Below are 17,135 nucleotides of genomic sequence, written 5' to 3'. Positions count from 1 at the left end.
ACAGAGGGAGGATTGATGGACGGAGGGACGAAATTGGTATGCAGATGAGCTGGACAGGAGGATTGGTAATTCCATTTTTATTCCAGTTGACCTTCATTTCTTTCATTTCATTCTCGACGATACGTCACCAGGTCTCTCTCGGACATCCAAGCCTTCTCTTCCTGTCAGATGACCAGCATATTGCTCTTTTCGGTATATCGCCAGCTCTCTTAACAAATTCCAAAATTTCTGCCCTGACTGATGCTGGGAAGGCAATGCCAAGCCACCCAGTATTACCCTTGCCAGCATAGTCCCCTCAAGTTGTATCTTCAGCATAAGGAGGGAAAATTTATGCCCATCAAGTATTAGCACCCACTAATCACAAATACGTTTCAAAATACAATGCCCAGAAAAGTAATACACTTACCACAAGGTTGTGTTCAACATTGTATCCTTTTGCCTTGTATGTCTTTACCATGCCCGATATGGGATATGACATTCCATGGCTACAAAAAGGAAAAGCCACATCACCAGAAATTGCATTAAAGAAAAGTTTTTTTTTGGTAAAAGGAATACATTTAACAAGAGAAAAACATGCATCAAAAATTGGATCAGGTCCCAATATGGATGATAACATACCCCTCCTCCCCTCCCCCCCCCCCCATTTCCTCAATTACACCCCCTTCCCTTCCCAGCTCAGCTCCTATTACACTGCACCAATTTATCTCCCACAACACATAGTCCCTTTCCTCGAGATGCCCTTAAAAATGGAGAAAAAGCTACATTTTATTATTAGAAACTTTTCCAATGAAAAGATGCCAGTGTCCTACCAACATAAATAGATTATAACAGATATCAAGCCGAAAATATCAATAGTAGAGTTTGTGGCGGACACAAAAGCCCACTGGCGTGGTGACATCATTCCACGCACCAAGTGGGCGGTGGCCACGCCCGAGGGGTAGGCGTGGCCTCATGATATACACCGGGCGACCAGCCCGGAGGAGTTCAGTGTTACAGTGTAGTCTCACAATAAAGACGTTTATATGTTACCGCTTGTCCGCTTCCTCCTTGCTCACAAGCAGCGCGCGTAACGCCGCGCTTTACTGGTGACCCTCGACGTTGGATCTGCCGGAGCGATCCTTCCACACGCGACGCCATCGCCATGGCCGCCTTCGTCAAACTTCCGGAATTTTGGGAGGCTCAGGCCGAAGTCTGGTTCGTCCAGGCCGAAGCCCAATTTCAGCTTCGGCACCTCACCGGCGATGACACGCGCTACTGCCACGTCGTCGCCTCCCTCGGGCCCGGCACGGCCGCTCGAGTTGTGTCCGTCCTTCGCCACCCACCGGACGGCCACAAGTACGAGGCACTCAAGCGGCTACTCCTAGCCACGTTCAGCCTCACGGACGACGCACGGGCCGACCGCCTCCTGGATCTCCCCGAGCTCGGTGAGACGTGCCCGTCGGTCCGAATGGACCATATGCTGTCACTGTTGGGCGACGAAGCCCCCGGTTCGCTATTCCGGGCGCTTTTCCGTCGCCAACTTCCAGCGCAGGTTCGCCTCGCGTTGGCCGGGACCGGGCTAACGGAACCCCGAGCATTGGCGGCCGAGGCGGACAAGTACTTCGCCGCTTCAGACACGCGGGCGAGCGTTGGCGTGGCCGTCACGGCCTTCGACGCTGCTGTTCCACAGCATCATCTTCTACAGCACGCTGAGTTTCAGCAGCATGCTGATACGCACCTCGTGAACGCCGCCACGCCCCGCCCACCGCCGCGGCGAAAACCGCCACCGCGGGGAAACCCGTCGACTCCACCGGCCTGGCGGAGCCAGCCGCGCTCCTCCAGCTCCACCACCTGGTGCTGGTTCCACGCCAAGTTCGGCCACGAAGCTCGGCGGTGTCATCCGCCGTGCTCCTTCAACGGGTCGGGAAACGCCCGGGCCGGCGCTCAATTGTGGCGATGAGCGCCGGCCGTTCGAGCAGCCTGCTGTTCATAACGGACACCTTCTCCGGGCGCCGTTACCTGTGCGACACGGGAGCACAGGTGAGTGTCATTCCCGCCGGCACATCAGACAAGCACGCCGCGGGTGGGGGCCCCACGCTGCTTGCCGCAAACGGGACGCCCATCCGTACGTACGGAAAACGCTGTCTCTCTCTGCGGTTTGGAGGGCAGGTTTTCCGATGGACGTTCGTCACCGCCGACGTGCCCATGGCACTGCTTGGCGCGGACTTCCTGTGCGCTAATGGGCTCCTGGTCGACGTCAAGCGCAGACGGCTTGTCCAGGCCGAGACGTTCAGCTCGCTCGCATGTGCGTTGCCCAGCTCAACGAGCGGCTTGCCAAGCGGCTTGCCGAACGATTCGGTTCCGGCCACGTTGGTCTGTACGCTTCCGGCAGCGGACGCATTCACCCGCCTCCTCGCCGGCTTCCCGGCCCTCACGCGGCCCACCTTCTCGGCGGGGGCCGTCAAGCATGGGGTGGCCCATCACATCCCCACCGTCGGGCCACCGGTCTACGCCCGGGCACGCCGCCTCGAGCCGACGAAGCTGGCGGTGGCAAAAGCGGAGTTCGCTACCCTGGAGCGACTCGGCATCGTTCGGCGCTCAGAGAGCGCTTGGGCGTCGCCGCTGCACATCGTGCCGAAGCCCGGCGGGGGATGGCGACCGTGCGGGGACTATCGCTGTCTCAATGACGCCACGACTCCCGACCGCTACCCCGTCCCCCACATTCAGGACTTTTCCGCCCGTTTGGCGGGCAGGTCCTTCTTCTCGAAGGTGGACCTCATACGCGGCTACCATCAGGTCCCCGTCAGGCCGGAGGACGTCCCGAAGACGGCGGTCATCACACCATTCGGACTCTTCGAGTTCCTGCGCATGCCCTTCGGTCTGAAGAATGCGGCTCAGGCGTTCCAGCGACTGATGGACAGCGTCCTGCGCGACTTGGATTTTGTCTACGTCTACCTGGACGATATCCTCGTCGCCAGCGCGTCCCGCGAAGAGCACCTACGCCACCTCCGCACGCTCTTCGAACGCCTGGGCCAGCATGGCCTGATTGTGAACCCCGCAAAGTGCCGGTTCGGCGCCGCCACAATCGATTTTCTGGGGCACCGTGTCACCAGGCACGGAGCCGTCCCCCTGCCGGCCAAGGTGGAGGCGGTGAAGGGGTTTCCGCGCCCCCGCACGATCAGAGGGCTGCAGGAGTTCCTGGGCATGGTGAACTTTTACCATCGGTTCCTGCCCCGTATCGCCCAGCTCCTGCGCCCCCTGCACGAAGCTCTCCGAGGTAAGCCGGGCAAAGGCGACGTTACCTGGACCGAGCAGATGGACACGGCGTTCACGGGCGCGAAGCTCGCCTTGGCTAACGCCACCATGCTCGCGCACCCGGCGCCCGATGCACCGATCGCCCTCACCACCGATGCCTCGGACTACGCGGTGGGCGCGGTGCACGAGCAATGGGTGCGTGGAGCTTGGCAACCGCTGGCGTTCTTTAGCCGGCAGCTTCGCCTGCCCGAACGCCGTTACAGTACCTTCGACCGCGAGTTGCTCGGACTTTTTTTTTTTTTTTTTTTTTTTTTTTTTTTTTTTTGTATACAAGGTCGAGGCGGTCAGGCACTTCCGCCATCTGCTCGAGGGCCGGGCGTTCACTGCCTTCGTCGACCACAAGCCGCTGATCTTCGCGATGGGCAAGGTCACCGAGCCGTGGTCGGCCCGGCAGCAGCGTCACCTCTCGGCCGTGTCCGAGTACACGACGGACATCCAGCACGTCGCGGGGAAGGACAACCCGGTGGCGGATTGCCTTTCCCGGGCCGTCGCCCACGCAGTCCACCTCGGCATCGACTATGCCCGGATGGCAGCGGACCAGGCCGCTGACCCTGACGTCCAGGCCTTGCGGACCGCCGTCACGGGCCTCCGCGTCACCGAGGTGCCGTTCGACGGCGCGGGCGCGGCCCTCTTGTGCGACGTCTCCCTCGGGCGTCCTCGCCCCATTGTGCCCGCGGGCTGGCAGCGCCAGGTGTTTGACGCCATCCACGGCCTGTCCCACCCGGGCGCGAGGGCCTCCCAAAGGCTGATCGCCGACAAGTTCGTCTGGCATGGCCTCCGGAAGGCCGTCCGCGGCTGGGCCAGGACATGCCTCGCGTGCCAGTGCGCCAAGGTGCACCGGCACACCCAGGCCCCGTTGGCCCCATTCACGGTGCCGGAACGCCGGTTTGACCACGTCCACGTGGACCTGGTGGGACCTCTGCCCCCCTCGCGGGGTTTCACCTACGTCCTCACCATGGTGGACCGCACCACCCGGTGGCCGGAGGCCGTGCCCTTGGCGTCGACAACGGCGGCCGATGTCGCGCAGGCTTTCATCGCCACCTGGGTCGCCCGGTTCGGCGCCCCCTCAGACATCTCATCCGACCGCGGCCCCCAGTTCACCTCGGAGCTCTGGGGGGCGGTTGCGCAGGGGCTCGGGGTCCGGCTGCACCGAACCACGGCCTACCACCCCCAGGCTAACGGCCTGTGTGAGCGATTTCACCGCTCATTGAAGGCCGCGCTCCGGGCCACCCTCCGCGACGGCGGCTGGGTCGACAGGCTCCCCTGGGTCCTGCTGGGCCTCCAGACGGCGCCCAAGGAGGACCTGCGCGCATCCGCGGCGGAGTTGGTCTTCGGGCAACCGCTGCGGGTGCCGGGCGAGTTCCTCCCCGACTCCACGGCACCATGGTCCGCGGCACAGCAGCGCTCCGCTCTGCAAGAGACCGCCCAGAGGTTCGCCCCGGTGCCAACGGCATGCCACGGGCACCCACCGACGCACGTCGCCCCGGAGCTTCGCACGGCGGAGTACGTCTTCGTCCGCCACGATGCCCATCGGACACCACTGCGGCCCCCGTACGACGGGCCTTTCCGCGTGCTGGAGACCGGGGCGAAGCACTTCACCCTGGACATCGGCGGTACTCCTGACCGCGTTTCGGTAGACCGCCTCAAGCCGGCCCACCTCGATGTGGACCATCCACCGCCAGTGGCCCGACCCCCACGTCGGGGCCGCCCTCCTGCGGGCGGACCCCCGGCACCGCCCAGCCCCGCCGCCACGGCGCCCCCCGGTCCTGCACCCATCCCAGGGGCAGCCAGGGGCATCCCACCTGGTATCCCTGCACCCCGGACGCCGCCGATCGCCAGGGGGCGCTTCGGCCGGGTCATTCGTCTGCCCCACAAACTGGCCCTCCAGGTGCGCGGGAATTCTGGGGGGGCGCGTGTGGCGGACACAAAAGCCCACTGGCGTGGTGACATCATTCCACGCACCAAGTGGGCGGTGGCCACGCCCGAGGGGTAGGCGTGGCCTCATGATATACACCGGGCGACCAGCCCGGAGGAGTTCAGTGTTACAGTGTAGTCTCACAATAAAGACGTTTATATGTTACCGCTTGTCCGCTTCCTCCTTGCTCACAAGCAGCGCGCGTAACGCCACGCTTTAAGTTCAACAATTCTCCCAATAGCATTGTGATGGACAGACCATTCCGCACTCACCGTTCAACTTACCACAGATGGACTCCAGCATTTCCAAAGCCAATGCCAGCAAAGGTGCTACCAAGGTGCATCTGTGATCGAGCTTCAAAGTCATCACGATTCTGAACCGCTCTGTTCGGTGGCGATATAAACATCACGCGGTGTGCACATTTGTTCTTGCAGTTTGCAGTAGGATGTATAGCTTTATCAAACTACCTGTGTAATCATTCCGGTGCTCCTGCCTCACACCTAGCTCGGCTTCACGCTGTTGAAACCAAAGCTTTCAGAATCATTGGAATCTCCTGTGATGAAGCTAAAGCCCCTGTCACACATAGGCGGATTTGTCGGCGACTACTGACGACTGAAAAAATCGCCACCACCCACCGACAATCGTAATGAAACCGTAATGGACGGTCTTCTGTAGTCGTGGTTATCCTCCCCAGGTCTGCTGCAGTCGGCAAGAGCCGCAAAGAGGCCAAATATATTTTTTAATGTTTAAAAACGACGCGCTCAGTTGTTCTCAAAAAAAATCCGCCATGCTGTCGTGATGGAACCGCCATGCTGTCGTCGGTATCCGTAATAAGACCGTAAAGCGGCCGCAACCCAGTCGCTCATAGTCTTCCGCAATCGCCCCAGCATCGCCCCACCAGCTAGCACGGCAGAGATGCGAATGCCATACGGCCTTCCTGCAGCATCTTCCCGACTACGGGCCGACACTGTTGCGGCTGCATATCGACTACAGAATAACTGTCACGTCTCCCCTGCGGCTATGGGAGACTGACGACAACAGCAGTAGGACTAGTGGCGGCCGAGTTACGGCCATTGGTGACAGAGATACGACTGCCTGGCGACTGCATTACGACATACCACGATTTTCTGGCCAGGTATAAATAGGGGTGGACATTTCAGCTCACTGCAATATGTTCTATGGTCAAGGTCTACCAAGGGTCTCTCTACCAACATCTATCATGGATGATGAACATAGGATGAAGCTGGTCCCTCTGAATGACTTGGCAGCACTGGACCATGATATTGCTGCGAATGACCTACTGCTGGCTCACGCTGAGGAGCAGCATCAAGAAAGAGGACAACGGAGGGAGAGAAGACATTGGGTGAGGCGGTGGCTTCTGCGACGACCAGCTCTAGGGCAGTATGAGCAGCTCATGGTAGAGCTCAGGGGCGAAGACGTGCAGGGCTACAAGAACTTCACCAGGATGGAGCCAGCCCTGTTTGACGAGCTGCTAGAGCGTCTCGGTCCTCGAATCGCCAAGCAGCTCACATTTTGGCGTGAACCAATAGAACCAGGTCTGAGACTAGCAATCACCCTGAGGTACCTTGCGTCAGGGGATAGCTACATGTCCCTGCAGTACAACTTCCGAGTGGCCCACAACACCATCGCCCTCATTGTACGGGATGTCTGCCAGGCCATCGTCGATGGATACCTGGAGGAGGTCGTCAACACTCCCTCTACACCAGAAGAGTGGAAAACAGTAGCTGAGCAATTTGGACTGAGGTGGCAGATGCACCATGCACTCGATGGCAAACACATCCGCATCAAAGCACCGAAGAAGTCTGGGTCCGTTTTTTTCAACGACAAGAAGTTCTACTCCATAATCCTGATGGGGCTGGTTGATGCCAACTACCAGTTCATCTGGGTGAACATGGGAGCGAATGGATCGTCATCAGATGCCCAGATCTGGAATCAGTGCGATCTGAAGTTGGCTGTTGAAGATCACGCCATCGGCTTGCCAGAACCAGACCCTCTGCCTCATGATGCCCGAGACATGCCGTACTTCATCATCGGCGATGAGGCCTTTGCACTGAAGACCTGGATGATGAAGCCATATGGCAGGAGGAACTTGGACCACCAGGAAAGGATCTTCAACGACCGCTTGTCCAGAGCAAGGCGCATCGTGGAAAACGCTTTTGGGATCCTATCCAACCGGTTCCGCTGTCTACTCACAACCATGGCCCAGACACCAGAGACAATCGATAGTATCATCCTGGCCACCGTTTGTCTCCACAACCTTATGCGTCTGCATTATCCAGCTCAGCAGAACGAAGTGATGGACCATGAAGACAATGACCACAACGTCATCCCAGGCTCCTGGAGGGAAGGTACGCAGCTGGCCGACATGGGAGAATGGGGGGTTAGAGGGAACGTGCACACCCGTGTAGCCAAGGACCAGAGGAACTACCTCAAGACCTACTACAACTCCCCTGCCGGCTCCATTCCATGGCAAGCCAGGATGGTGTGAGGGTCTCCGTGGAGTGAGGTCCTGTGGTGCCGACAAGGATATGGCTTTATTGTTTGGACTTGGGACTTTTGGGAACTTTATTTTTGGGACTTTGGTCCTTTGGAAACTTTATTTATGGGACTTGGGACCAGTGTAAATAATTTGTTGGACTTTATTTCCATTCTTTCTCCCTGCAGAAAAGTTTGATTATTACATTACAAAGATACATCTTTATTAACTTTCTTATTGTACATCAAACATCTTTATGCTTCATGTCATACATCATTGAAATGAATAAAGTGAAATGTAAAACAGAGAAATAAAGATTTAAAAAAAAAAATGCAAAATAGAAACACTAACGGTAGCTTTAGCCGTCTGATGAGTGCCTGTAGTGAGGACGAAACAGTGATTTTTGAAATTTATATTTAATACAAACAAATTTATTTGTTCATATTAAATACAAATTTGTTCATAGCACAAGTATCCAATAAATGAATCACAATGTTCATAGCACAAGTATCCAATAGCACAGCATAAGTATCCAATAGCATGATGACATGATGACGACAGCTTCAAATACACAAAACTGTACCCTGTCTACGAGCAAAGAGCGTTGTGTGAATCGTCTCCAATCGCCGGCGGTCTTATTGCAGTCTTGCGGACGTCGGAGTAAACCGCCATCCAGGCCCAATGCAGTCGCCGCGATCCGCCATCAATCGTAATCTAGCCGCCAGACTGTCGCCACGCTGCCGCCGTGCATCCACAATGCAGTCGTCGTCGATCTTCAACAGTCGCCATCCCACTCGGGGCGAGGTCAGTGCTTCTTCGCAATGCAGTCGCAATGTGGCCGCCTGCAGTCACCATACTGCCGCCTGACCATATTTGACCGCCCAAAATCGCCAGTAGTCGCCGAAAAATCTTGATCGCCGTCAGTCGCCAAAATATAAGCCTATGTGTGACAGGAGCTTAACTCCGAGGGCCTTTCTCTCTCTCACCACAGGCAGGTTGGTGGTCTTTCTGTCTTCTACCGACTCCTCTCCGGCGTTGCTCCCCCAGCTCTCTCTGTGCTCTGTCCCCCAAATATTCCTTCAGGTCGCACAAGATCTGCCAGCAACCCTCTTATGGTTAAACTGCCAAAATCTAGGCTCTCTGCTCACCTTCACTCTTTCATTCCCCTTTTCTCCTGCCTCTGGAACAAACTCCCCCACTCCCTTCAATCCCACTCCTCCCTCCAGGTCTTTAAAACAGCTGTTCACCACCATCTCTTATCTTCCCCCATCCAAAACCTTGATCTTTTCTACCCCCGTTAATTTCACCCCAAATCCACTTTTTTTGAAATTCCAACTTCTTTCCTGGAAGTCCTTGCTGTGTCCATATGTTTTATACCTCTCCCACCTCCCCCAAGCCCTCTTCCTCCCACAGTTCTCTCGATGTCCCTGCTCTCAAATGTTGTGCTTGTGTCCGTCCTTCCCCCTCTCTCCCCATCTTGTCTACCGCTCCACTTATGTTGTGTTTTATGTGTCGGTTTGACTTTTTGTGTGATTAATGTTAGCTCTTTCACGAGCCTCGATCTTGTATACAAAAAAAAAAGAAGGAAAAATACATTCGGTAAATTTTAACTCGAGAACGTTCATCATTTAGCAAGTAAACAATGCTGCACACACCACTATCTAGATTGTAGACACTCATTGGACAACGAAAGTGGCTGAATACTTTGACACAAATAGTTTGACTTGTGAATTCTGTTTTTTTTTAAATTTCATTTTGTTCGAGACTGTGAAGGTCAATGGGGGCGCCATCACACCTCAAAGCACGACAATACTTTGTATCTATCATCATGTAATCTTTCAGATATTAATATCTATATCTACAGTAAAAACTGTCTGATTCTAATGTACCATACTCTCTTACATAGTGTCGGTGCTCCCGAAGCAGTTTCTTGGTAAGGGTTTTGCCATCAACTTCCCAGCAGTAGTTGGGGCAAGAATTTGTTCAAGGTGCCGGCAATAGCTCACCTACTCTTTGCAAGGGACACCATGGGATATTTAACGCCCACTTATGAATGTCAGCAGACAGGTCGCCCAGTTTAACGTCCATCCGAGGGAAAGCACATATTGACGAATCACAATTTCTGTGAAACACCGGGATGGCCATTTATAGCTGGGTTGGGATTTGAACGCAGGCTCGACAGCTTCAAGGCGAGTGCGCATATCTTTACGCCATCATGCCAGCCCAAGTATATATTACAAAAACAATAGCTCAATACATAGCCCTTGGTAACGCAGCGTGATATTTTCTGTAACCACGAATCACTCCCATTTCTGGGGGAATTCTAAAGTTATTCCTCCTAACCACCCACGCCCTCCTTTCCTTCCCCAACATCTTCCTATTTCTCATTTACCTGACTGATACCGAGCTGTGTTCTTGAGTTGCAAGTGTCATAAAAAGGATGGATTTATGTGCCACCGCTAACTTGTCTACATAAGATGCAAATCCCCTTTTCCTGAAACATTGTTTCCAACCTTAAACATCAAAGCAAACCTCTTCAAATATTTGGCCACTAGATGCAAAGTGTGGCGTGACCACACGTCGCTGATGGGGTTGCTGCCTTGGTAAGCTGGACGGTAGAGAGGATTTGTTGGGCAGGGTTCACGCCGATCATATGGAATAGCTGTGTACGACTCCAAGCAATGGCTGCATAGCAAAATGAAAAAGGAGTTAGTGCCGCTTTCTAGTTATGAATTTACAAACAGCGACGAGCTCGATGCTCCAGTAGCCTCTCATTAACCAAAACCCCACTTGGTAAATAATTTAAAATTAGAAAACTTTGATAACCAGAATGTTATAATTTTTATATATTTTTCTCCCTTAAAGGAAAAATATTACACATTTAAATAGGATGCTATTTTACTTATTGAACAGGTGCTTCTGGGCTGGATGTCAAAATCAAATAAGGATAAAATAAAACTTTGCCCAACACAATTAGACAAAAACTGATGTCTTTTTTATTATCCCAATTGAAAGAATATAATCGTAAAAAATGCAGTAAAATGGGATTTTTATGCCTCAAATTATGTTGCCCAAGTGCTACTAAACTGCTGTTTTTTTGGAAGTGCAAACAAGGCGATTTGTGTTCTACAGTGTTCAAATATATGAGTATAATTATTGTATTCTATGAAATTATATAAAATGTTCAGTTCTATAAAATTATCATTTATTATAATTCTCTAAAAATGTATAAAAATTATGAAATAAAAAATTTATAAGCTGTAGAAAACCGCCCCAAAAAATCCATTGAATCGGAAGTTTACCACCACTGATGCACCATCTTTTACCGCACCTTATTTGACAAGTTCATTAGTTATTCATGCCTGTTGTTTGTGTCCTTTGAACCAAAACCAGGAAGTTTCCTGATTGGAATGATTTTCAATTCTGTTTGACTGCCAGACTGACAGACAGACTGAAGCAATTGCTTTACCACGCTTTCCCATGCGCGCTCGGAACAAGAATTCCAAACAATTTGTCAAATTCTGACCCAAAGTATTGCTAAACTGCAGGTTTGTGTTCTGATTTATGTTTAGGTGTTCAAAAATATATAATTCAATTGAGATTAACTTTGTCATCATTATAGACTGACAACTGACATCTGATATCATTATAGACCGACATCTGATAGAGTGATATGGCTTGGAGAATGAAATGACTAAAATAACTTTTAAAATACTTGTAAATGGACATGCGAGAAAAGGGTGTGCCTCTGCATAATAAAACAGATGCAGAACTTCCAGATCAACTTGTCCAAAAAGTTGATATCTTGCAGCCTGTATTGCAAAAATCCTCGACAACATGGGCCTGTGAAAGGTACCCAAAGGTAGAAAGGCGTGTTCTAACCAAACCTTTGTGATTTTTAACATCTATGGGAAGGTCATATCTGGGGTTTGTCAATGCACAGGTTAAGTTTAAAATGATGATATTTACTATTCATCATATTTGGTAAGCGTGGTGTGAGTGGAAGTTGTATTGACTGTGAGTGCTGTTATAAATATATATATTTTTGTTGTTTAGTCCCGGACCACAAGATAAATTATACAGGATTTTTGCATCTATTGGCGAAAGGAGGTGTGTGTGTGTGTGTGTGTGTGTGTGTGTGTGTGTGTGTGTGTGTGTGTGTGTGTGTGTGTGTGTGTGTGTGTGTGAGATAACCACAGCCACCACCAGGTAATATTATCAACAGGGAATTATAGAAACCCACTCCTATCATCCATGGATATTTATCGCAAGTCTGATTTGTTTTCAGGAACAGAACAATCATGGTTAACCATTTTTAAATTGGGGTTTGGTCTGGAGAGGATGCTGGCGTTACTTGTTCGCCGCTTCTCCGACTGGGTCATTGTATATAGTCTGCTTTTCTGGTGGTCGTGGCGGCTTTTTGGCCATTGGGTCTGCCCTCTGCTCGGTCCCGGCTCTGCTCCTGGCTCCGCCTGCCCGGCTCTTCCACTGTTTCCTCAGGCCCGCTCCCGTTGTTTGCGGCTGTGGCTGTTTGCCGCTGTGGTCTTGGTTTGCTTGATTAGCGGCTGCGGTCGTTTGCCGCTGCGGCCTTTGCTGTCTTGATTAGCGGCTGCGGTCGTTTGCCGCTGCGGCAAGGCCTACTCGTCCTCCTCAACCTTGGCCTCTTACTCGTCCCTTCGCTCCTGCCTGGCATGGCTCTAAGGTACTCCGCCGCAAGGCTTCTTCTGCTCAATACTCACTCCACCCCATCATGCATCTCTGCAATCAAATCCCACGGACTCCTGCGACGACCCAGATACATTCGTAGAGGCTCCGGTCATAAGTTTGTTTATTTACAAACAGGTCACTTCATTCCAGTACTCTGGTCGGCTCAGCGCACTCCCACTCATCGTCCCAGCGCACCTGGTCACAGCAACGCACACGATCGCACCTCCTGTCTGCAAACCCTGGCTAAATCACCTGAGTTCATCCCCACCGTACAAAGCAACATCAAGCTCACCCTGTTCAATACCCGGTCCCTCAACAACAAAAGCCTCATCGTGAATGACTACATTCTGGATAATAAACTGGACTTTCTCTGTCTCACTGAAACCTGGCAACAACCTCTGGACTACTTCTCACTCAACCTCACTACACCCAATGGATATTGTTACATCAATAAACCACGCTCGGAGGGCCGAGGTGGTGGAATTGCCATAATACACCGACAGGACATCAAGACCAGCCTCATCTCCATCTCATCTGCTCCATCATTTGAACACCTGGCTATTAAACTCTCTGGTCACACACAGTCAGTCATGCCTGTCGTCTACCGCCCTCCCAAACCACACCCATCATTCCTGTCTGACTTCTCCTACTTTCTGACCCAGCTCTGTTCCCTCTCCCCCTCAATCCTCCTCCTCAGTGATTTCAATATCCACATGGACTCCACTGACTCCACAATAACCACTGACTTCACTGATTTACTCACCTGCTTTAACCTCACTCAACATGTCAACTTTCCTACCCATAACCGTGGGCACATTCTGGACCTTGTCTGCTCTACTGGATTAATTTTGCACCATCTCTCTGGCTCTGACCTCACCCTCTCTGACCACTTAGCCATCACTATGACCATCAACATCCCCACCCCAGCACCAAGGCATTATCGCACTATCAATTTCCGTAAGCTAAACGCTCTTTCACCGACCTCATTCTCATTCACCCTCTCTGAAAAAATGTCCACTTCTCCCTTCGTTGACCTCCACACCCCTTCTGACCTCACTGACTACTACAACCACACTCTCTCCTCCTGCCTTGACCAGCTTGCGCCCGTGAAAACCAAAACAGTTTCTTTCACCCATTCTGCTCCCTGGTTTACCCCTGAACTCCGCCTGATGAAAACTCGTGCTCGCCTACTTGAAATACTCCGCAATAAAACAGGTCTCACAATTCACTCCCAAGCCTACAAGGACCACCTACAACACTACAAAGATGCCCTCTCCCGCGCCCGCTCCGCCTACTACTCTCAAATTATCCACTCTGGCTCTGGAAACCCAAAAGCACTCTTCTCTACAATAAACAAACTCTTCAGCCCCCTGGACACCACCACCCAGTCATTCACAGTAGACAACTGCATCTCCTTCCTTTCATTCTTCCAAAGCAAAATTGACAACATCTACAGCAGCTTAACCACCACCGCACCTGCTCCCCCTCAAACCACCTGCCCCCCCTTATCCTGCCAACCCCTGTCTCAGTTCTCCCCAGTCTCCCCTACTGACCTCTCTGAACTCCTCATAGGAATGAAAACTGCCACCTGCACTCTTGACCCCATCCCCTCCAGCTTTGTCAAGGCCTCCCTTCCTGCTCTCTCTCTCCACTTATCACTGCAACAATAAACTCCTCCCCGTCTACAGGCATCGTCCCACCATCCCTCAAAATTGCTGCTGTTACCCCCATTCTGAAAAAACCTGGACTCAACCCTGACACCCTAAACAACTTCAGACCCATCTCCAACCTACCCTTTCTGTCAAAAGTTTTGGAACGCGCTGTAGCCACTCAACTTAAGCATCACCTCTCTGCCAATAACCTGTATGAAACATTCCAATCCGGATTCCGCTCCAACCACAGTACTGAAACTGCTCTCCTCAAAATCACCAACGACCTTCTCCTCTCCTCTGACGCTGGCAACCTCAACATTCTCATCCTCCTCGACCTCAGCGCCGCCTTTGACACCATCAATCACACCATCCTCCTCACCCGACTTGAAACCACCTTTAACATTACCGGCACTGCCCTCTCTTGGATCAAATCATACCTCTCCGACAGACGCCAGTTCATCTCCATCAATAACTGCAAATCCCCCACTGCTCCCCTCCCCCAAGGTTAAGTTATTGGCCCCCTCCTCTTCATCCTGTACCTGTCCCCCCTTGGTCACTTAATCCGCCGTCATGGTCTCCAATTCCACTGCTTCGCCGATGACATCCAGCTTTTCATCTCCACCAAGTCCATCTCCACCGCCACCCACTCTATCCTGACAATCTGCATCACTGAAATAAAATCCTGGCTTCAAATCAACTTCCTCAAACTTAACTATGATAAATCTGAAATAATCATCATTGGCCCAAAAACGCTCACCAAATCCACCCAAAACTTTGCCCTCAACATCGACGGTTTCCCAGTATCCACCTCCCCTCACATCCGGAATCTTGGCATCATCTTTGACCAAACCCTCTCCATCGACAAACACACTAAACAGATCACAAAGACAGCCTTCTTTCACCTGAAAAACATCGCCCGTCTCCGTCCATCCCTCTCCTCCACGGCTGCAGAAACCCTCATCCACGCCTTCATCACCTCCCGTCTGGACTACTGCAACAGCCTCCTCTTTGGTTCACCCTCAATAATCATCAATAAACTCCAATACATTCAGAACTCCGCTGCCCATCTACTCACCCATTCCCGGACCCGTGACCACATCACCCCCGTCCTTTACAAGCTTCACTGGCTCCCCATCCCCCCAGAGAATCCAGTACAAAATCCTCCTCTTGACCTACAAAGCCCTCCATAACCTGGCCCCATCCTACCTGACTGACCTCCTCTCCAGACACACTCCCACCCGCAACCTCCGCTCTGCTGGTACCAACCTCCTGACCCCCCCCCCCCCCCATGCGGACCAAATTCAGATCCTGGGGGGACAGGGCCTTCTCCATCGCTGCTCCCACCCTCTGGAACTCACTAACTCACACCATCAGAGACTCCTCCTCACTCACCACATTCAAAACATCACTCAAGACCCACCTGTTTAACACTGCATTCAACATTTAACCCACAGCATTTAACCCCTGACTATCTCTTCTCCTTCTCCTTCCTTTTGCTTTGATTATTTACCTGTTGATTTTTGTCTTTTTGCACTTGTTTATTTGTACTCTGTCAAAGCGTCTTTGGGCTTCTTGAAAAGCGCTATATAAAATAAATGTATTATTATTATTATTATTAAATTGAAACTCTCGTCTAATTGCTGAAAATGGTATTTAAAAGACAATTTGAATCACAGATGTCACGCGAGTAATGCCAGGTTAAAAGGGCCCAGCGAGCTGAACTGAGTCAGTGTTAATACACACACAGCACATGTGCAAAAGACCTCATTTATCATTCATACGTCATTTTGAAATTCCTATATTAGTTAACCCTGCTTCGGACTACGTGCAGGGTAATAAGGGTGAAGATTTGCATGCAGACCTGCACACTAACACACAGACAAATTACAATAGCCTCTCCCATCTCTTCTGGAATTGGCAAGGCAAATCAAACCTCAAAATTACAAATAAAAATTGTGAAATAAAAACGCTAAACTGTATTCAGTCCTTTTGGCAAAGCATCTGTTCTGGATTTGCAACTGTTTCAATTGAATATGGAAATACCATTCAAACTCATTTTCATGTCCAGGCAGCTTCCTGGTACATCTTTGTGCAGATAACTATAATTAGTAAGAGAACAAAATGTGAGCTTTTCAACAAGCCTTATTTCCAATACAGCATGATCAGAAAAATTAAAGTACAGGGTGATTTTTATGGCGTGGCCCGTAGGGCAATGCCGTCTAGAACTGCGTTTATCTGTCCGTATGTCCCCACAAACATACACCAATCAGAACTGAGGTCTGGTCACATGATAGGGGAATGCATTTAGTAACCATTACGGTTGCATATTTTACGAAAAGAAAGTATAATAACCTTCTGTGGAACGTTTTAGGGTCCCAGCGGGTGGTAGGAAGTTTCAGAAATTCCTCAACACAATTATGATTTTGAAATGTGATCGACATGGACCTTGCTCCCAAATCGGGAAGTGAACAGATTATGACGGTTCACTGGTTTGATATCTCAATACAATCATGATTTAGCATTATATTTTGATATTGTTGCGGTTTTTGAGAACCCCTCACTTTGTAAATACTTGTAAATAATATTTCATCATTTAAAAGGTTAAAGGTCGCACCCATAGTTAGGTCATATGCAACACGTAGGACACCATAGGAACTTTAGTTATTTCCTTATTATGTGTCAGATAAGGCCGTGTTCCCAATAGTTGAATCTGCGTTGTGTCAATTAAATAAGAATAGGTCCCAATCCATTCCGGCCATTTTGCCAACCTCTCTCCCAATTCTATTACGCGCCTTCGCTTGCCAGCAGCGTTCGCTGCGTTGAGCTGAAGTTTGCTCAAACAAACGCCATTAACCACGCCGTCAAGCTCAAGGAAGAAGGGGGCGGAGCGCCGGGAACGAGGCGTGGCCCTGTCAACTCGCCGTCAAGGGCGGAGCCGGTGAGCCCTCGCCAACCAACCAGGGCTGAGGTAAGCTCACCGGCGGGCGTGGTTTCGAAGTGCGCGCATTGATCTCAAAGCGCATTATATAAGCGCACGCGCAAAGCCCTTTTACGGACTCGTTGGGAAAGG

General features: G+C 51.4%; 1 protein-coding gene across 5 annotated transcripts in view; it reads right to left on the bottom strand.

Moving 5' to 3' along the window:
* The window catches only part of ADHFE1 (alcohol dehydrogenase iron containing 1), a 126,886-nt gene that overhangs the window by 16,149 nt on the left and 93,602 nt on the right, over positions 1-17,135 (bottom strand). For all 5 annotated transcript variants that reach the window (XM_078780126.1, XM_078780129.1, XM_078780131.1 and 2 more), the window contains 3 exons: positions 10,239-10,391; positions 5,494-5,592; positions 407-485 (listed from right to left, as the gene is read on the bottom strand). In XM_078780126.1, the coding sequence (XP_078636252.1) occupies positions 407-485; positions 5,494-5,592; positions 10,239-10,391 (331 nt within the window). The remainder of the gene's footprint in view (positions 1-406; positions 486-5,493; positions 5,593-10,238; positions 10,392-17,135) is intronic.

Source organism: Myxine glutinosa, chromosome 6, assembly GCF_964187855.1.
Source record: "Myxine glutinosa chromosome 6, kmMyxGlut1.1, whole genome shotgun sequence".
NCBI classification, from domain to species: domain Eukaryota; kingdom Metazoa; phylum Chordata; class Myxini; order Myxiniformes; family Myxinidae; genus Myxine; species Myxine glutinosa.
Note: the sequence above shows the minus strand (reverse complement) of the source record. Positions and strands in the feature narration are given on the sequence as shown.